Raw genomic sequence first — 22,315 nt, 5'->3', positions numbered from 1 at the left:
AAAAATGTAAACCGTTTAATTTAAAAATAAAGACACCTTCAAAAACAGGTTATGTGTAGTGTCTTCAATAAAATATTAAAATATGCTCATAAAATTAGATCAGATTCACATATAAGATAGCACAGGTAACATGAATATAAATTACATTTCTTTTCTGCTATTTCTGTATTCTAAAATTGCCATGCACTAAAAAATCTTATATGTAAAAATGTAAAGTAGTGTTTTAAGTTTTTGATTACTGTTATTGATGTACTGTTGGGTAATAGTGGTTAATAACATTTTTTAATATATTTTACCACAGATTCAACTGCAGATCATTTCAACATTTCACCATGCCAACGAAAGAAAGACTGAGAAAGGCTGCAAAACGTCAAAGACAGCAGGTGATTGAAAAAAAGCAGCAGTCCTCTAACAAAAAGATTTGTCAAGTCAACAAGAAAGCACCGGGTAAGAGTACAAAAACATTCATAAGAAATATTTGCAGTAAAAAAAATATTACTACAGAAAATGTTTCAGTCCAGAAAAAGAGAAGCAATTCAAATGGAAAGGAAAGGCCAATCAAAAATGTTACTGCTAGAGCAAGAGATAACTCTGTGCATGATAGTAGAAGGAAACAACAGTTTAGGGACATTCGTAAACGAATGTTCCGCAACAGGATAATTGGCAATTTGTTAAAAAATATTAAGAAAGGTCAACAGAAAGTGGTTTTTTATAAGAGAAAAAAAAAAGTTGAGAAAGTTATTGATCAGGCATTTGAAATTAAACGTAAGTTATTTATTTTGATAATCAATAGAATTAGGAAGCTAAACAAGGCAATTTATGATTTCAAAAGAAATAGTAGATGGAAGAGAATAGTTAATCGTAGTAATTTTTGTGAAGTTTTTTCTGGAGAATGGATGCATAGTTCAAGCTGTGAGGCATTTTTCAATGAGGAGAGTTATTTCCGGGATAATGATTTGGTGCATGCAGTTGACACCAGTGGTCGTGCTTATGAAGTGAAAGATGGTTGTCCAGTTGAAAAAGAAAAACTTGTGACAACAGAGGCAGAAGAGGTGTTAGGTAATGAGGTTTTAGGAAGACGTGCTAAGGGTCCTGTGTACACCTGGAAGTGTAGTAGTATTTGCAGTGTGCGACAGGATTCCATCAATTTGCTTTGTGATTTTGTACGGTCATTTAATAAGAAAAGTTTGAAGCAGAAAATAAGGTTGTTGCAAGAATTAGATCCTTGCAGAGTGAGAGAAGTGACAGGTTTGCATGGTCATTCACTGGCTTGTCTTTCCAGGAGAGTATGCCAGAGTGTTTTTCATCATTTCAGGATGCTAGCAGTGCATCATAATAAAGTGAGGAAATTAGTTAGAATGTTGTATTATGCTAAGAGTCCAGCAATTATGCTTAAAAAATTATGTGCTGCTCTTTTGCATGGTTCTGAAATAGATGTGAAGAATATATGTGAAGAAATTGAGTTTTGTTACTTTGGAAGTAAAGAGGAGAATGTTGAAATTGACCAAGAAGAAGCGGGTGATGTGGAAGATAGTGTACAGGTTTCCAGTACAGATAATTTCCAGAGGGAAATTGCCACGTTTCAGGTCAAATCAAGTGAGAGGCCAAATTTCACTTGTGTGTGTTGTCGACGCACTTATTATAAGAATCAGACTAAGTTAGTGGATTTATATGCAAAAAGTGAAAGGGAAAATAATAGTGAATGGAAGGATTTCGCAACATACTTGATGGTAGAAAATTGTTTTGATTTGGGATTGGATCAACGTGTGTGTACTTATTGTTGTTGCAAATTAAATCAAAACCAGATGCCTGCTAGAGCAGTTCATAATAATCTGGAATTGGTTGAGATTCCTTCTGAATTGAAGGATTTAAATACTTATGAATCTATTTTGATTCAAAGTATCCATTCCTTTCAGGCTATTGTAAGAATGGAGCCAAAGACAGGGAAATTGCCTCCATCAGATTTACAGAGAGGATTAAAGGGAAGAGTTGTTTATTTGCCTCTAGATTTGAAGAAAAACATTAACACAATTGGAGTAGAAAAAGTGGACGAGGAACCTCTGTTTATCTTAGTTAATGGGGTTCCGACAAAGAATAAGAAAATATGGCAAGATTTAGTAGATGTTAGGAAAGTTAAAAAGGCAACATTGTATTTGAAAAAAAATAATAAATACTATAAGAATGTATATGTTGCAGAAGAGGAAGTAAGTGAGGAAGAGGATAGCGATTTGTGTGCTGGTCAAATTGAGAAAGTAGAAACTTCTACTAGTGAAGAAATATATGAACATTATAGTGTTCATCCTTTGCATTCCAAGGAAGTCATGGGGAATGCTATTGAGTTGTTTCAAATGAAACAAGCCAAAGGGAGTCCCATTAGTGTTTGGGAGGAAAGTTTGGAAGCTCGGTGTTTCCCACAGCTTTTTCCAACAGGTCTGGGAGGAAGATATGATGAGCGACCTCATCAAATTCCTGCTTCTGAATACCGGACTTTGCGATTGTATGCAGGAGATGCTAGGTTTCGACAATGCATTCCTTATTTGTTTCATCTCCTGTTTGAAAGGGATCTGTCTGGACTGTCATATGCAGTGAACCACATCTTGAAAAGTGGTATACACATGCAAAACATCTCGGCAAGTGACTTTATGGATAAAGTCAATGTCCAAGACAGTATTTTGGATTCTCACCTGATTAATCTCATGGCGTGTCAGCGTGGTACGAATGAGTACTGGTACCGTCGTCATGGTGATTTAAAATGTATGCTGAGGAACTTAGGTACTCCCACATGGTTCCTCACTCTGAGCTGTGCCGAGTATGGCTGGGAAGACTTACTTGAATTTCTACGAGAGGCAAATGCTAACGTAGAAAACATCGAATTCAAGACACCCGGAGAACTGTGCTCTTTGGATCCAGTCAATGTATGTAGGTACTTCAATCATAGATTTGAAGCTATGATGTCTTTCATCATGAATAAGAAGAATCCACCTCTTGGAGAGGTGTTGGATTTCTTCTGGAGAAAGGAGTACCAAGCAAGAGGTGCTCCTCATATACATATGTTGCTGTGGATCAAGGATGCACCTAAATTTGGAACGGATCCAGAAGACTCAGTGATGAGTTTTATACAACAGTATTCTACGTGTGCTGTTCCAAACACAAAGGAGAAGAAAAGCCTAAGAGAAAAAGTTCTGCGTTTCCAAAGCCATCGATGTGGAAAGTACTGTCGTCGTAAATTCCGAAACAAGGACAAGTTCTACACCAAATGTCGTTTCGGCTTTCCACGACCGGTGATTTCTAAAGGAAGAGTAAACAGTTTGATGTCTTCGCTGCGACATAATGTGATGAAGAAATCACCTAAAAACACATACAATTTGAAGAGGAACGAAGACTCCAAGTACATCAACGACTACAACCCGGTGATTTTGTCCATGTGGAATGCTAACATGGATATACAGTTTGTGGCTGATAACTGTATGGCTGTGGCTCGGTATGTGACGTCTTACATCACCAAAAAAGAGAAGACAGAATTGAAGGATATGTGGGAGGACATTTCCCATGAAAAGAGCCTCAGCAAGAAGTTGTACAGTTTCAGTCTGAAGATGTTGTCGCATCGAGAAATCGGAGCGTACGAATGTTCTGACCGGTTGTCTTCAGCAAGTCTCTATGCCAAGTCCAGGAGTATCATTTGGGCGAGTCTTGGTCTTGCTGCAACGCGTAATCGAGTTCTCAAACCTGTGCGGGAAATTGAGTATTTGGCGGAAAAGGAGCCAAACAGTACCGACATTTTGAAGACCAACATGTTGGATACATATTATCCAAATCGAAGCATTCACCTCGAGAATGTTTGTCTGTATGAGGTTCTTCAAAATTACATATTCAAGAGGAACATCAAAGAAGATACTGAGAAAGGAGTGTATGCTGTAATAGGAAGTGAGGGATGTCTGGTCAAGCAAAGAAAATGCCACTTGGTAAACCATCGAAAATTGAGTGGCGAATCTCCTGAAAAAAAGGAGTTTTTCTATTTAGCACTTTTGCAACTTTTCAAGCCTTGGCGTGCAGAAGAGGAACTGCTTGGAGATTTTCTCTGTTACGAAGACTCTTTCAATGCCGCCAAGGAGACCATAGAATGTCCTGCTTTTCCCAAATATGTACAAATGTTGAATGCGGAAATTGAGCAGGAAGCAATGATTGCAGCCGAGATTGCCAGAGACAGTTCTCAGGACAGTCAGAGTTCTGCTTCATTGAGTCAGGATCCACTAGGAGGACCTGTTGTCGAAAATGAAGCTGCCACTGCTATGAATGAAGTGGAAAGAGCCATGGCACATGCTCAGGAGGATGCGGTTAACTTAGAAGAGTTGGAAAGACAACTCAACGTTGAGCAGAGGAAAATATATGACGAAGTTACCATGCAAATTGATCATGGATTAAGTCATGACAAGAAAGAGTGCTCATGTACGTCGTTGAAGCCTGTCCGACTGTACGTGAGTGGAGAAGCGGGAACTGGAAAAAGTTTCCTTTTTAAAGCAATTTCATGCTATTTGCAGGAAAGGACAGAGTCATCGCTGTCTTGTGTTGTCACCGCTCCAACTGGACTGGCAGCACATAACATTAAAGGGATTACTTTACATCGTTTACTGATGCTGCCAGTGGAGCATGACAACAAATTACAATATCACAAGCTATCTGGAGATGCTTGTTTTGAAGTTTCAAGAATCTTGAGGAAAATGAAACTTCTTATCATTGACGAAGTAAGCATGGTTTCCAATGTCATGCTTGCCTTTGTGCATTTGAGAATGCAAGAAGTTCTCAAAACAGAGTATGATGTGTTATTTGGTGGCAAACACATCATTGTTTTCGGAGATCTTCTGCAGCTGACACCAGTGAAAGGGCAACCTGTGTTCAAAATGCTCACGCATGAAGATACCAGGAAGTGCCTAGGCAGCATTGGCAACGTCAATATATGGTTAAACTTCAATTATGCTGAACTGCATGAAAATATGCGTCAGGCGAAGGATGAAGTTTACAAGACTATTCTACAAGATGTTAGAATTGGAAAAGTGACCGAGCATGGGAAAGAAGCTTTACATGCACGATTACTGTCAAATTTATATCCAGAACAAGATGTTGTGCCTGAGAATATTTTTCAGAAAATTACTGAGAAGAAATCTGGAATATGTTTGATGCCAACTCTTGCAGAATGTGCCAAATTCAACAACAAAATGTTGCATTTAGAAAAGCAAGAGATTGTGAAACTGGAAGCTATTGACAGAGTAGAGCATATGGGATCAACAATTATTTTGTCTGAGAATCTGAAAACAAAATTGGATTCATTAGAGAAGAGTATATCTAAAACTGCAGGTTTTGAAAAGACTCTGAATGTGTGCTTGAACTGCCGTATAATTTTAAGAAGGAATTTACATGTTGAAAGAGGTCTGGTAAATGGATCAATGGGTAATGTTGTTGATTTTGTAAAATACAGAAATAGAGATGGAATTGAATTTTTAAAAATTAAATTTGATGGCATTGAGGAAGTACAGCTAATTGGTCGTTGTTCTGCTAGATTTTTGCTTGTAAAAGACTTATATGTTCGCCGTAAGCAGTTTCCTGTTTGCTTGGCATATGCGGTGACAATCCATAAATCGCAAGGTTTAAGTGTAGACAGTGCATTGGTGAATATTGGCAGTTCTGTGTTCAAGGAGGGTATGGCATATGTGGCATTGTCACGAGTTAGAACTTTATCGTGATTGTACTTGATTGAGTGTGATGTCACAAGCATTTGTGCGGATCTAGATTGTGTTAAGGAATACAATAGGTTAAGAAGAGAGTATGCGCCACATTTGCCTCAATATCCTTTGTTTGAGAAACGTGTGGTAGGCCGGAAACGAAGAAATGTGACCAATACTGGGGAGGTTGTAGCAAAAAGACGAAAAGTCGATGAACCTGAAATTATAAGCAGAAACAAAAAGGATTCTGTTGAAGATGTTGTTGGTTTTCAATTTGAAAACAGTTCTGGTGTCAACTGCTATGCTAATGTAGTGGTTAATGTTTTGCTTTCTCTAGAAAATGTAAAAGAAGAGATTGTGGTCAATTCTGATCAAAGATGTTGCAGTTTGTTAAATTCTGTGTTAGAGAAATGTAGCACTGATAGAATAAACATAGAAAGTGTGTCTGAAATTCGAAATCTGTTAGACAGATGTTCAGGCCAAACACAATTCTCTCAAAATATTCAGCAAGATTGTCAGGAGTTTTTAATGTATATGCTTGATGTATTGCATGCTGAAGGTGTAGATGTAGATCAGCTGTTTGGGCTTTCTTATCAATGGCAGCATGACTGCGAGAACTGTATGGTATCAAGTACTACTAGTGTAGACTCAGAAAGATTTATATATTTAACTTTGCCAGACAGTAAATCAGTCTCCTTTAATAAGCTAGTAAAAGCAGCTGATCACAACATGGAGTGTAGCCAATGTAAATCTGAAATGATGACCACATTATTTATACGAACATATGGCCAGTATGTTATTTTAATGTTCCAACGATGTAGGCCTGATGGAACAAAATTGACAACTTTGATTAAAATTTTTGTGGCTTCACAGTTGTCAATATCAGGAAGGACTTTTGTAACTGTAGCAATTATATATCATGACGGTCCTTCAATAACATCAGGACATTACACAGCTTATTTAAAGTCTAGAAATGGCTGGTCATTCTGCAATGATTCTGTTTTAATTTTCAAAAAAAAATTGCCGTATGACCTTAAAAACTCTTACCTGGTGTTTTTAAAACCAAAATTTTAGGGAAAGAATCTCGGGATGTGCTCTGAGGAATTTCAAGAAGTTCTAATGGCTCCTACACGATTTGGCCTTGAGGATAAGTGTAGTTCAGAGACATAACTTCTAACCATAAGACTGGACGTCATGGAGAAATAAGTGCACTTTGAATGAGTTCAGAAAAACTATTTCTTTTTATAAGCTAATTGAAGCAGCCAATCAAAACATAGAGTAGAGGGAATGTAAGTCTGCAATGCTGTCTACTGTTTTACATTGCTTTGTGATTAAAAGTGATGTAGAGAATTAAATAATTGTAGTAGTCATAGAGGTAGTGTAAGTCTGCTTCATAGTAAGCAGTATCAGTGTCATAGGAAATGTAGAACATGACTGAGCAAGAAGGGGAAGATATTACTATTCCAGGATTGTGAAAATGATCTTCAACATTTTAATTCTGAAAGTTGCAGAAATGCCAAATGACGGGATTGGCTTACAACAAATCCAAGAGTTATAAATGGCTCTGACAAGATTTGGCCTTGTGGAAACTTGTGGTAGAGAGCAAGAAGTCATTTATTGCATGTAACATGTTTTTAAAAACGATGGAGGTTTTCTTTCAGAAAGTGGCGGGCTGAAAGTAATAACAGCACAACAGAGTGTAAGCTGTTCATAGGACATCCTTTGACGTCATGGAAAGTAAGTTAACTTTAAGGAGTTCTGAATTCTGATTTGTTATGTTGTATGGGTTTTTTAAACACAATCATTTTGATTGTGTTTTTTTTTTCCCCGCTGTTATATGATGAATACCTTCAAGTCACTGGTTTTAGTGAATTTTGATACATTCTGAGAACAGCAAAAATAAACCATTTAACATGTATAATTAATTCTGTACTGTTTGCATTTATGATGTATATGTAGAACTGTGTAGGAGGCATGGAGAAGGTGAGGCTTCTGTAAGTGTCAAAGTTGTTGCATGCAGTGCTGCACTTCTGCGTACTCTTTCATATGCTGGACTACATCTGCACAATGAGATACCTAAGCAAATGAAACACAAGTGATGTGATTGTGAAATGAGCAAAAGAAATTGCACGTATTTCAATTACATCACCTGTGTTTCCTATCATTACGAATCACATTGTGCAGATCAAGTTTAGGTCTGTCCAGGGAAACAGAGGAGGTTTGGCCTTTGTTCAAGAGTGCAGTGGACATGACTCACTTCATTGGTAGGCCTGCAAATGTATTATCTTCTCTGTACTCTTCAACAACTCTAAATTTCATCTGCAACCCTGAGTAGGCCTCACCTCAAACAAACCTCTGGATAGGACACATCTTATTGGCATCCTGAAGCAATCATTTAAAATTTTAGTGTCTTGCGACACTTTTCTGAGACAACAGCAATGCAAAAGATGCACCATGTTTTAAGATAGGCCTCACTTCATCTGCAACAAGATACTGTTAGTTTAAAATGTATATCTTTAGGACTGTGTAGGGGGCCTGGAGAAGCAGAAGCTTCTGTAAGTGTCAAAGTTGTTGAAAAACTGTTTGTCCTTCAATCTTTTCCCTTGTCTTTTGTAATTTTTAAATACATGTTTTAATATTTTTCAAATGTTTGTTCTCTCTTTCACAGATTGAAAGTATAAAAACAAAAAGTGAGTAATTTAACGACAATTATAAGGTAAATGTTTTGTACTCTTTTCGTTACATTTCTATCACATTTAACTTCTATTAGTTCCACTGCTTCATTTCTTTAACCCTCAGTTTCCTGCCTTTGCTACTTCCCTCATTCCTTTCTCTATTACCTACTTACTCAACTCCTTCCACTCTTTTTCTCAGTCCCTCTCTTCTCATAGTTCCTCACTCTTGTTCACTCACTCCGTCTCTATTACTCTTAGTGTCTTTGACTGATCACTCTATCACTACTTGTTCATAATGCTTTCTCTGTGTAGTTGAAGCACACTAAGGGGCATATTATGAACACAGCCAACAAAATTATTGCTGTTTTTATTGGCAGAAAACTGGTGCAAAAGTGGTTTTAGCGGCAGTTTCCTGCCGCAAAAGCAGCTTTAGCGACACATTTCTGCCGATAAAAGCTGCAAAACTTTTATTGCCTATGTTGATGATATGGCTCTATGTTACTTACATTTCTTTGCTGTTTCAATTAATCTTTTTCTGTTATTTTTTGTTTTCTGTTTTCTATTTTTTCTCTCTGTTATTCCCCATGTTTTAATCTTATTTTGAACATTCACTCACATTCTCCAAGAAACTCTTCTTTGTTATTGTTCTACTCTCTTTTTTTTTCTTTCACTTCCTTATCTATTTTGTTTTTCACAATTATACCCTCTTCCGTCTTTTCTTCGGTAAATAGATCTATTAAACAGTATCTCTTCTTTACTCCCTATAGCTGTCTTTCTTTTAACATCACTCTCTGTTTACTTTCCTTATACTTACTCTTTTTTTTTTTTGGTTAGCTCCCGGTCCGCGTACCGGGAAGCTAACCGGGAAGCGAACCAAAAGAAATAGAGCTTGCCAGAGTGCTAAACATTCTAGCAATTTTTTTTGAAAGGGGAGGTAGTTCTGAAAAGAACTTTGTTTTTAAATGTTTTTGTTGTTTTATATATATTTTTTTTTTTTGAACATTTTTTGGTTTTTTTGTATTTTTTGAACGGTTTTATATTTTTTTTGGTTTTTTTGGGGGGGGAAACAACAAAAAACAGGCATTGAAAAGGGCTCAACAGGAGCAAAAAAAAAATTACTGGGGGCGGTTAGGGCAATTATGATTGTTGTAAGCTAGGTTTATTGAATTGATACTCATGTTGCCACATGCTATCAACGCACCACAGTGCATACAAGTATGTTTCATGTGGCCAAAATTCTCTTGGATGTTTGGCACAGTTTCCCGTGCCTCTGCTGGTGTCAATGATATTGACGATCTTGACCTGGCCACAGGAGTTGATGTTGGATTTTCTTCCATATCCCGTATTTCTGCCCGGCTGTAATTGAGTGGATGCTTCCTGGTCATGTGCCTATGCATGGTATAGTTCCCATAACTATACTTTTTATCAGTCCCTCTTGATAATTTATCTTTGCAGATGAGGCAGGTGACATACCTCGCATTCACTTTCTTTTGCCCTGGAGGGATTGAATAAAACTGCCAGATGAAACTGGCTTTCCTATGGGAAACCCGGGGCATCTCTTCCTAGAACTGTGGTTCTTCTCTCTCCTCTTCCTCTATTTCTTCTTCTTCCTCCTCTGTGTTGGTCATGACCTGGGGAGGTGGTCCTCTCTTCCCATGAGGAGGTGGAGGTGGTGGTGGGGGTGCACCAGCTGAAGCAACTACTGAAGCCATTTCTCAAGTATTAATAAAGGTCTTCCTCTCACAATGATGAAAGTCAGAGTGAGGAAAGAAGGAGGGGTTTTCATCATTTGGGAAAAACAATAGTTCTCAACCAATGAAAAGTGTTATTTTTAGGTCACCTGACCTAGCCTTACATGATTATGAAACCAAAAGTGAAATGAACCAATGAAAAGTGTTATTAACAAGTCACATGACCTGTTATGCTTACGTTACGCGCTCCGGTCCGCGCCCCGGATAGCTTCCGGGTCGCTGCGCTTCGCGCCTCTGTCCGCGCCCCGGGGCACTTCCGGGTGCGCTAACGCGGTACGTCATAAGACGCATTACGCGGCAACGCGATACGTCGCGCTTTCGCGACGCGCCGCGGATCGCTTCCGGGGAGCTGCGTTTCGCGCCTCGGTCCGCGCCCCGGGGCACTTCCGGGTGCGCTAACGCGGTACGTCATAAGACGCATTACGCGGCAACGCGATACGTCGCGCTTTCGCGACGCGTCACGATGTTGATTTCTAAAGCGGCAGTTGCGCAAACGGAACGTTTACCGGTTCGCGGACTGGGTCGCGGCATCAAGATGAGCTAACGGGAAGCTTCCCGGTTCGCGGACCGGGAGCGAAACAAAAAAATATTTAAAAAAAATTATTAATAAACATATAAAATATATTTTTGGATTTAAAGAAGAATACATTTTACAGCTATAGATATTAGCTTTTAAAAAACCAATGAAATTCACTGAAAAAACCATAGGTTATAGACCATATATCGTTAGGAATTAGCATTTACAAAACCTTGAAAATTCACCAAAAAAAACATAGGTTATACACCATATATAGTTAGGAATTAGCATTTAAAAAACCTTATTTTACTCACACAAAACCATTGAAATTCCATATATAGTTAGTTGTACTAACTATATATCGCGCACCCGCAATCCACTGCTGATCATGTCACATATTACATCATTCATGACATGGTCAGTGACATCACTGATGACATCACTGATGACATCTCAAATGACATCACTGATGACATCACTGATGACATCTCATTTGACATTACTGATCACATCACTGATGACATCATTCATGTGATAATACGATGAAGCTCTTCAGACTCTAATATAACCTTAGATACACTCAGTGTAAACAGACACTCACAGACTGTCACTCATCCATGGAGTTACTCACACACCTGGTCAGTCATGCAAAGAATCAATCACACCTCCATTTCCTCAACTATACAGTTATACACACCTTACTTATTCAAACATATACTAACACATATTTACTCTCTTATACAATCCCTGATACAAGTTCACAATGATCCATACAGCCACTCACACATTCACTGGCTCTTTTGCACAGTTATTTATATATGTCAACTCTCACATGTACTGTGTTTTACATATGTACTTACTTTGACATGTAGCACTGAGATATCCATTCACTCACCAATACACTGATGCACACAGTCATCCGCCCATACAGCTGTTTCCACATGCACTTTTGAACCCATACATCTAGTGAATCAACTGCTCACACATCTATGCACAGAGTCATACACCTCCCAGCCACCCACACACACACACTCAGTCTCCCATACAAATACTTGGGCAACCAATCAATAACCCATATAGTTACTCATATAGCTACTGAACAACACATGCAGCAGTTTTCAGAACAACAGACATAATGATGCACAAATTAAGACAGTTTAGTCACTAACCCATGCACTCAGTGAGACACATTTAATCACTCATTCATACAGTCAGTCATGCACCTATTAAATCCTTCATCCAGACACTTATACATCCACTCATTCTTAAATATGTAAGACATATTTTAACTTTACAGAAAAATACAGTCACTGGATGTTGTCATCAGTGATGTCATTTGAGATGTCATCAGTGATGTCATCAGTGATGTCATTTGAGATGTCATCAGTGATGTCATCAGTGATGTCACTGACCATGTCATGAATGATGTAATATGTGACATGATCAGCAGTGGATTGCGGGTGCGCGATATATAGTTAGTACAACTAACTATATATGGAATTTCAATGGTTTTGTGTGAGTAAAATAAGGTTTTTTAAATGCTAATTCCTAACTATATATGGTGTATAACCTATGTTTTTTTCAGTGAATTTTCAAGGTTTTGTAAATGCTAATTCCTAACTATATATGGTCTATAACCTATGGTTTTTTCAGTGAATATATATATATATATATATGTATATATATATATATACACATACACCAATAACATCAAAATAAAAATAACATTTATAATAAATTAAATTATTAACATATTTTTTATCTTTTTTAAATACATCTTATGGTACATTAATTTAAACAGTAGATAAAATATTAGATAGCAGAGGGATAAAATTACTATTCCCACTCTACACAGTGCAGTAGGGAAAGTGTTGTAAAGCGGAGGGGTTAAAAATTACTATTTCCACTCCAGAGAGTGCAACAGTTGGGAAAGTGTTGGAGTGCATAGACATAAAAAATTACTATCACCACGCCAGTAAGTGCAGCAGTAGGGAAAGTGTTGGATAGCGGAGGGGTAAAAATTACTATTCCCACTCCAGAGAGTGCAACAGAAAGGAAAGTGTTGGATTGTGTAAGGGTAAAATGTACTATTGCCACTCCAGAGAGTGCTACAGTAGGGTAAGTTTTGGATAGCAGAGGGTTAAAATTAATATATCCCAAAAATCAACTAAAAAATAAAAACAATACAAAATAGCAACTACAATACAAAAATTGTTAATTACAAAAAAACTATATAAAATATTATAAAATTCCCAAAAATACAAAAATAATTAATTATTTAAAATGACAACAAATTAAAAACAAACATTAATTTATAAAAGTTTAAAAACAACATTTTACAAACAAATAGCTATCTTTAAAATAAAAGAATTTTAATAGAGAAATATTTATTATTATTTTTTAAATAAATTACTTCACACCGTACTCCCGTATAAACCTACAACACAATTCTTAACAAAATAACACTATTAACATCATTAACAATAGAATAATTATTAATAAATTAAAAATCCATTCATAATTAATTAATTAGAAATTAATAAAAAATTCTAATAAATACATTAAAAAAATTATTTTTTAAATAAATTACTTCACACCGTACTCCCCTATAAACCTATAACACACTTCTTAACAAAATAACACTATTAACATTAATACCAATAGAATAATTATTAATAAATAAAAAATCCATTAATTAATTAAAATTTCTAATAAATACATTACCATAATTAAATTACTTGCCACCCTATTCCCCTACATACCCACAACCTGCTTATAAAATAAACATTATTGTTGTAATTATCAATCTATCAATTAATAAAAATTAATAACCAATGAATAAGTAAATATTATTAAATTCATTATAAATACTAAGAAATACTAATTAAAAATGTCTTTATTATAATTAACTTAATTCCCACCCCATTCTCCTGTAAACCCACAACTCACACCTAAAATAAAAAACTCACTTATTATAATTATTAAGTAATAAATTAAAAAGATGAGTAACCAATTAACAATTAATTAATAATGAATAATATATAAACAGCAATAAATAAAAATTAATAATTACTTTATTATAATTAAATTACTTCCTACCCTATTCCCCTATAAAGCCACAACCCACTCCTAAAACCCCCCACAAATAATACAATTATCTATTAATTAATTAATGAATAATAATTTATAACCAATTAATAATTAATGACTTATAAATAATTATAAATACTAATAAATACAAATTAATAATTACTTTATGATAATTAAATTACTTTCCAACCTATTCCCCTATAAACCGACAATTTGCTCCTAAAAACCCCCACAAATAATAAAAGTATATAATAATTATTTAATAAATAATAACCAATTAATAATTCATTACTAATAAATTAAGTATAAATACTAATACAAATTAATAATTACTTTATTATAATTAAATGACTTCCCACCGTATTCCCCTATACACCTACAACCCGCTACATAACTAACATACGCAAAAAATATTTAACATAAAATTAATTATAGCTAGAAATTTAATACATGTATTAATAAACATTGCTATACTTATACAAAAAAATTACATCACATACTTTTAACAACAATACTAAAATACAGAACACTAATACAAATATTGATATATTGATCTTATTAACAACAATATTTTTATTAATGATATTACGATCTTCAATATTTAAAAAAACAATATTTCTTACATTACTGTTGATATTCTGTACCACGATATTCTTGATGTCGATTTCTTGTACCTTGATATTCAAAACTCAACATTAATGTACATTGGGGAAAAAAACTCGATATTCTGTTTGTTTACAGCAGAAAGAGGTAAGCTGGAGGTCAGTAACAAGCAGAGAGAGGCAAAATAAGGTCAACTACTAGCAAAAAGAGGTAAAAAAGAGGTCAGAAAAGAGCAGAAAGTGGCAAAAGATTAGGACAAAGGGGCAAATAGAGGTCAACAGTGAACTGAAAGAGGTAAGATAAAGATCCGAAACAGGCAGAAAGAGGCAAAAAAGAGGTCAGAAAAAAGCTGTGAAATAAGGGCCAAAAATGAGTAGAAAGGCAAAATAAAGGCCAACAACGAGCAGAAGGAGGGAAAATAGAAATCAGGAACAAGCAGAAATAGATAAAAGAAATGTCAAAAATGAGCAGTAAGAGGCAAAATAGAGATCAGAAATGACTAGAAAGATGCAAAATAGATATCAGAAAAAAGCAGAAAGAAGCAAAATAAATGTCAGCAACAAGCAGAAAGAGGCTAAATAGAGATCAGAAACGAGCAGAAAGAGGCAAAATAAAGGACATAAACTAGCAGAAAGAGGCAGATAAGAGGTCAGAAACCGAGCAGAATGAAGTCAATTAAAGGTAAGAAAGAGGATGAAAAAATTGCAGAAAACTAGCAGATAACATGCAGGACCTACCCTGGCACTCATGGACCCACTCATAGAAAAACTCTGACATTCTCCAGCCACTCACAAATCAATTCAGACACTCATGCACCCGCCCACTCACAGATGATCCGAGACATGTACACCCACTCATAGATCCAGTCAGACACTCATGCACTCACTCACAGAATGACAATTATGTAGGCACTAGCAAACCTGCTTGGACACTTTCACTCCCACGAAGAGACCCACCTAGACACTCACTCAGACACCCACTAAGTCACTCACTCATGTACTCACTCAAAGACCCACTCAGACACTCACAAGTTACAGGGATATTATAGTTAGAGAAGGAAATTCACTGAGAGACCCAATAGTTATAGTTAGTTAGTTAGGCTCAGATATCACTCGTACAAAATCATAGAAATTTAGCAGTTGGCTGTAGTTACTTGTGTTAACTATAACTTATGCCCATGCAATGCACTGCTTATGACCTCACATACTCTATCACTCACGACATGGTCAGTGACATCACTGATGCCATCTCAAATGACATCTCTGATGACATCAGTAATAAAGTGCATGTGCTAAAACCATAGTGACATTGGCTTATCCTCAAATAGCACCCACTCACTGACCACCTAAACCACTATCTAGCCTCCACACAAAGGACTACATACCCCCTGGAATGGGTTTAGAACCAGGACAGGGAAGGCAGGTTGCCTAGGAACTTCAAAGGGAAACCTCTGGAAGCTTCTCCCCCTCTTCTAAGGTACAACTGTGTACAAAAACTGGACCTTAGATACCAACTCTTTAGTACTTTTCTGGACCTGGGATACTCTGCCAGGAAGAAGGACTTCTTCTACTGAAGGACTGCCACTCTGCTGGACTGCTGCCCTGCTGCACTACTGCCTTGTTGGAATTCTGCCTTTCAGTGCTGGCCTGCTGGCCATTTGCCTAGGTGAGAAGAACTGGACCTGCACCCCTTGAACCCAGGGCCCCAGAGTGACCCCAAGGGCTAGTCTGCTGGGCACTTGTTCTGAGAACAAAGGGACATAAGAGGCTTCCAACTACTTACACCAGCACCCAGATCCAGCTGGAGCTAGCCCCTGACCCTTAAGTAGTGCTCCTGAGCTCCTGGGCCCTTGGTGTGGGCTAAGAGAGGTTGAGTTGCATTGTTTAGGATCTTCATGACTGCAAATGGGCCAGGTGGCGGCAAATTCTTGTCACCTACACAACCTGGAAACACAAAGTTCCGTCCGCTTGACCCTTTGTGCTACAGCCATCAACCGTTTGTGTGGAGCAATACTGCAAAGCACCATCCCAACTGTCTGTGACGCCAACAGGATCTTCATGTTACAGTGACGACCACCTGCAAAGCCTGGCCTGCTTTTTGTGCTGCATCGACGACCATCCACGATGCTTCCCTGCTCTCTGTAGCCTCCTCCACCTTGAACAGAACTTTTGGCACTGGTCTAAGACGGTAACTCTTCAGCAGGACTAACTGTCCCGGTATCCGATCCATGCTCTAACATGGTTGACTTGATCTTGTGACTTTCTCCTGGTCTCAAACACGGTTGGCGCTTTGTGCTTTTTGGTGTTATTTTACCATAAATTCTTTAAAAATTCATAACTCCTGTTCTACTGTACTCTTGTTATATATAATATATTTCACTCTATTTTTCTAAAATCACCTGGGATCCTTATGTGGTGTGCTTTCACTGTTCTACTGTTTTAAGTGTTGCACAAATATTTTATTTTTGCATAAAGGTTTCTCCGAGTCAATGTCAGCTTAAATATATGTCAAACGACAATGATTACAGACATCTTTTAAACGTATTTCACCGTGATTGCATTGTTGATTATCATTCTTTATTTGCACATTTTGAATTATATGATGCGAATAGGGAAGCATGGGGTGTTTGAGAACTTTAGTAGTACTGCAGGGTAGCACATCATTATTATTTTTGAAACTCTTGTAGGGCGGGGCTTGGAAGCTAAATGATACGACCAGAGCACACGTGGGGAAGGTAACGTGGGATTTAAAAGCAGTTCGCATAGGGTGTTTGTGCTCAATATGGCATTCGAATTGTGGGGCAAGTAGATTGTCAGTGAAACCATCAGTCTATCACAGGTAAACACTGGGGAGTGTTCAGTTTTGTAAGGGAGACTGGAGCAAGTTCAGGGAACGCGTGAAAGGGATAATGGAGCGGAGTTGAATGTTTGTTATATCGGAGGCTCAACTACGAGGGTTTTGGGAGAGCTAATCAGTTTCAGTTTCCTGTGAAGTTTATTGGGTTGGCAATAACGGGGTGTCACATTCTTGTTTTGCAGGGAGGAGTGGAGGGTGAGGTAGTTTGGTTTCGATTATTTATTTCGATGCAGGTGGGAGGAGCACGAATTAGCATATGGGTTTAACAGGCAAAGTGATTGGTTGTAATTTTATTAGCTGTTAATCATGTGGGACTGATGTATACATTTTTTAATCATTGTAGATACTCCTGAAGAAGGTTATTAATATGACCGAAATGCATTGGGTGAAGATTAAATGTGACAAGGAAACAAGTTTGTTTACGTGCCTGGGAATAGGCCTGGATGGGCAATTCTTGCGCACTTTAAAATGCGTGAAAACATGAAAACTTTGTGTCCTTGACATGACGGATTAGGATGGATAAACTTTGAAATAAACAGGATGAATCTGAGAACATTTACAAGTATGTGGATATTTTGATCCCATATGTGTAGCAGGCTGTACAACTCTTCTGTGACACGAAAAGAGCATGTCGCAAACCCGGCACAAATATTTTACACATTGCCTCTGATTTAAACCTGCCTTCTCTGTGCCAAGCTACAAAAGTAAAACAAAGGAAATAGTCCCTCATACAATTAAATTCATGACGTAAATAGAGGAAGGATCCAACATAACTAATCAAAAGAATGTGCCACAGAAATGCTCCATGTGTGAGACAAACATATGTTTTGGGATGAAAGCCATTGAATCATAAGGAGGAGGTAGGTTCAAAGCCTGTTCTAAGTTTATATTTCAAACAATAGGTCTTTACCAACAAACAGCTAAAATCAAATGTTGGCAAGACCTAAACCGATGTAAAATAGCCCCTCTCACAATACAATACAAGTACTCCATAGAATGTATAATGATACAACAAACTGTCAAAAGTAGGAGGTGAGGGAGAATTATTCCTCTAGGGAAGAGCAAAATCTTCTTTATATATGTCAAAGTATTCATAATAATTGGCTTTGCAGAGTTACACTGTCATGCTAGAGCTAAAAAAAGAGTAAAATGAAGATGTTCTTCAGTAAATTTATTAATTGCAACACAGTTTGACATCCTTGACTCCGAGCAGGTTACAGTTCAATCAGGTTGTCTCACAATCGTTAAAGTGCATTCACAAAACAATGCAGTTAAATGTTTCATGTGGCCAAGGTAGAATTTACATTTCATAACAATATCTAATTATCTGTAAACTTACCTTTATGTAGTGCTTTCTTATCAGATTGTTCAAGACGTTTCTGTTTCTGGATCACTAGACATGGAGGAAGATTTGTTTTCATTAAGTCATATTGGTAGCAACATCAAAAAGTATTGCTCATTATATGATTTTATGATTTTAGATCTCAAAATATAACTTTCCTATCACTAAACTTTGTACCAAATACATTTCCCAATATAGATGATAATAAATGGTGTGCATTCCAGATGTGGTGGTGCTAGCCAGGTAGGTATTGTGAACCAGCATTGGCAAACATAATAGGGATTCTTATTTTGAGCCAAGAACATTGGGGCATGATGGGTTTACTGGTAATGTTTGAACTGGTTGCATGCTATTTTTACTCAGAAAGCTTTTCCATTTAATGAGGGCCAACGAGAATCTGCCATTTGGAAAAGTTTATATATTATTTTTGTTGAGTATGCAGCAGACAATGTGAGAGATCAGTTTACTATGAATCTTTGTCTAACAACATGGTGGTCTCATTACAGAACTATTCTGCCTGCTCTTTGGTCTGGGTAGCCAGGGGTTATACATATACATCCCTCCCTATTTGACTAGCTAATTCCCATTCCATTCTCAAATGGAGAGAAGGGTATCAGTTATAATCCACAGTAATGAGGGCTGGGTGGTGCCGCCCCTTCAAAAAGGGTGTATCCGACTCACACCATAGAAAATGGAAAAGTGCCACCAAAAGACCACCAAAAGATTTATTGAATTCTTGGAGCCATCTCTCTAGTCACTGTCTCTGAAATGCCAGTTTGTCATTCATAGTAAGCAGAGTCTGATAGTAATCCAGCAACATTCTCATAATTATGGCTTGGAGTATTGTTTGCAAAATAATGTGGTGCTAGTGGCCTAATATGTTTGTTATAGTTGTAAAATATATTTCAGACATACATAAATTATGCCATTCGAAGAAAATATGAATTTATATTGTGTATATGTATCTAAGAATTAGTTTGAAAGTCACAAGCATCCAACAGATGCAAGCAATCAGTTATTAGGTAAACATGCCTCTGACTAACACTGCTGCTTCTAGACTAGCAAATTGCACACCCAATTGTTCTCACATAGATTTGTTCATTAATGCTGGCTGTATAAACACATGGTAGATCAGATACCCAGCATTACAGGAACATTTTATTGGTGGGTTTCTGTCATCAGTATTGTTCTTGTCTTTGTGTGACGTGGAGTTGCCTGTGGCACCAGGGAAATGCTCTGAAGGTGGCACAAACATAGAATGAAGACCTGGATAACCATTCCAGAATTAACCATGTGTGCATTCTGGTAGTCCTCAATATATTCACGTTGGCAATATGTAATCCTGTATTGAATGTATACCCAAGAGACATTCGCAATTCACTTCAAAATTTTCAGCTACATGTTTGACACTCCTCTCAGGATGAACATCATAAGACAGCTCAGCAAAAGAGAATGCAACCTAATTCTTAGAGACACCTGAGAATTGGGAAAATTATATCTCAGGGCTTTGGTTATGCCATGTTATTGACACATTTACGGACGACCGATCATGATGTCCCAAAAGCATCCAAACTGTCAAACTAGGTTCCAAACGGCATTTGGAGTAACAATGTTATTCAGAACCAACTAGTACAGGTCTAAGGGTCACGTTCCCAGACGAGCAATTGGGATGATAGAGTCGGACAGCCTTTCCGGGTTGGATGTTCCAACATGGATCGGCTGCCCGAATCTTACTTTGACAACCAACAGCAAGCCCTCCTTCAGCGGGGGCCCTCCGAATCAGGTCTGTGTGGGTATCCATGGGTACCCCCTTTCCCTGCATGCACAGTGTGGCAGGCTACATGAAGGGACTGCAACAGGGTTCAAGGTTTTCCCCGACCTCCCGTTTCTCAATGGGAGCCTGTGTTCTCATTAGGTGCTCTAATACACCGTATTCGACTGGTTGGACTCCCCGAACCCAAGTCATTCGGAAAGCATTCCCAAAACAATTTGGTTAGACTGATTTCCGGACATCATCGTAATTGGGGCCTAAGTCTGGAACTAAATGCCCATTCGATAGGCTGCAGCTTGTACATAGGTATCCACCAAATATTTGCACCGGTGCAAATCCCATCAGCACTGCAACAGCTTTGAATGAGAATTTATCCTGACTATTTGGTGCCAGTGCAGGTGTTCAATGTTATTTCTGATTACATTTTACAACCATTCTTATTTGAGGATGGCATTAAAACAGAACAAGATGTGACATTATTTTGTTTTATAGGAAACTAATTCCACAGCGGCTGCCTCGGAATGGGCGTGGTGGGGGGATGGTTTTAAAAAAAAAAAACTTCTCCGCCAAGATGCTGCACGCCTCTCCTCTGTCCTGGAAAGAAGGTCTGCTCGAAGCTGGCGCAGCATCATGATTGGTATGAGCATCCTGTTTGGACGCTCAGGCAGTGCCTGGGACCATGTTCTCGCCCCATGGAGAACATGCCAAGTGCACATGCCAGTTTGGCCGGCCGGCCGGCCCCTCGTCCCGCTTAGAAAAAATAACATTTTTGCTGAAATAGCAGGGGGAGATAAACCTCTTCCTTAGCAGAGGAACCACCTCTGTAATTCAATGGAAGTCCACACTTTTAAATATTTAGAGAGCTTTAATCTTGATTAGAAAAGATAAACTCAAATTCACATTAAACCGAGCAACTTTTTGTGAAAGAATGAGGACCGGGAAGTGTTTAATTCATGTTTAAACTTTGGTTGGGACAGATAGGTTTTGTTTATCACTTGTGTTGATGTATAAAATGTTGCTGATTTGAACTTTTGCAGCTTTTCTTTTGACCTTTATGATGCCATTTGTTCTTATGATTTTGTTATATACTTTAAATGATTTTATAATTAATGTGACAGCAACTGTTTAGAAGGAGTTTATTGCTGTTTTCTTTCTCCTTGTTTGAGAGTCTTTTATGTTGTGTCATAAATTGCAATTGGCTTGGATTAAAATAGGAATACTAAATGTATATGTGTCAGAGGGCAGCAAGAACAGTTTTCTACCAAAGATTTTCTTGAATCATCTGCAATGCTAGCAATGGAATGTGTTTGAAATACACAATTATCAGGGGAACAAGTTACTTTCACTTTATATGACTATACCAAATTCCTTTAATATTAAAGTTATATTGTCCTCTTGCTGAAACAGTGACTGAATATCCACACAGCAGACCAAGAACAAAGCGTTGCTGCTTCGTCGGCCAGAAGCTAAGGACTCATCACTAGATGCTGGAGGGTATTGAAAAATATGGGCAGGATTACACACTGCCTGGGACCATGACTTTGAATCATCCAAATAACTCTCTAATGCCAAAGATGTTGCATGATTGGAGCTAAATAATTTTCTTTTTGTGGGGGTGAACATTATTGTCGTGTCACTGCATTAATCACCATCTTCCAACCCTTAAAAAAAAAAAGAATGAAACCCTGCAGAAAATTAAAAACCTGACAAGAAAATTCTAAAAAAAGATGCTACACTTCTTTCAACGTGAAGAGGAATTTTTAGTAAAACATAAAATAATATAGTTAAATTATATGTGTGAAATTAACATGCAGACTTAAATTAACAAACACTGAAGTAAAAAAGGGTCCCAGTCAAAAAGAAGAGGCTGTAGAATCAAGCTAAACACGAGTATAGAAGTTCAGAAAGGGATGCATTCGAGAAAGTAGTTGTCTGACAACTACTTTCTCGAATGTTGTGATTTCACAAGAAATGTGATTTTTAACTGTGATTT

At 37.4% G+C, this 22,315-nt stretch overlaps 1 protein-coding gene across 1 annotated transcript in view; it reads right to left on the bottom strand.

Moving 5' to 3' along the window:
- The window catches only part of TRDN (triadin), an 865,465-nt gene that overhangs the window by 336,625 nt on the left and 506,525 nt on the right, over nucleotides 1-22,315 (bottom strand). The window contains exon 16 of the mRNA XM_078647890.1: nucleotides 18,549-18,602. Coding sequence (XP_078504016.1) covers nucleotides 18,549-18,602 — 54 coding nt within the window. The remainder of the gene's footprint in view (nucleotides 1-18,548; nucleotides 18,603-22,315) is intronic.

This window comes from Lissotriton helveticus, chromosome 6 (assembly GCF_964261635.1).
Source record: "Lissotriton helveticus chromosome 6, aLisHel1.1, whole genome shotgun sequence".
In the NCBI taxonomy this organism is placed as follows: Eukaryota; Metazoa; Chordata; class Amphibia; order Caudata; family Salamandridae; genus Lissotriton; species Lissotriton helveticus.
This window is presented reverse-complemented; position numbering and strand designations above follow the sequence as displayed.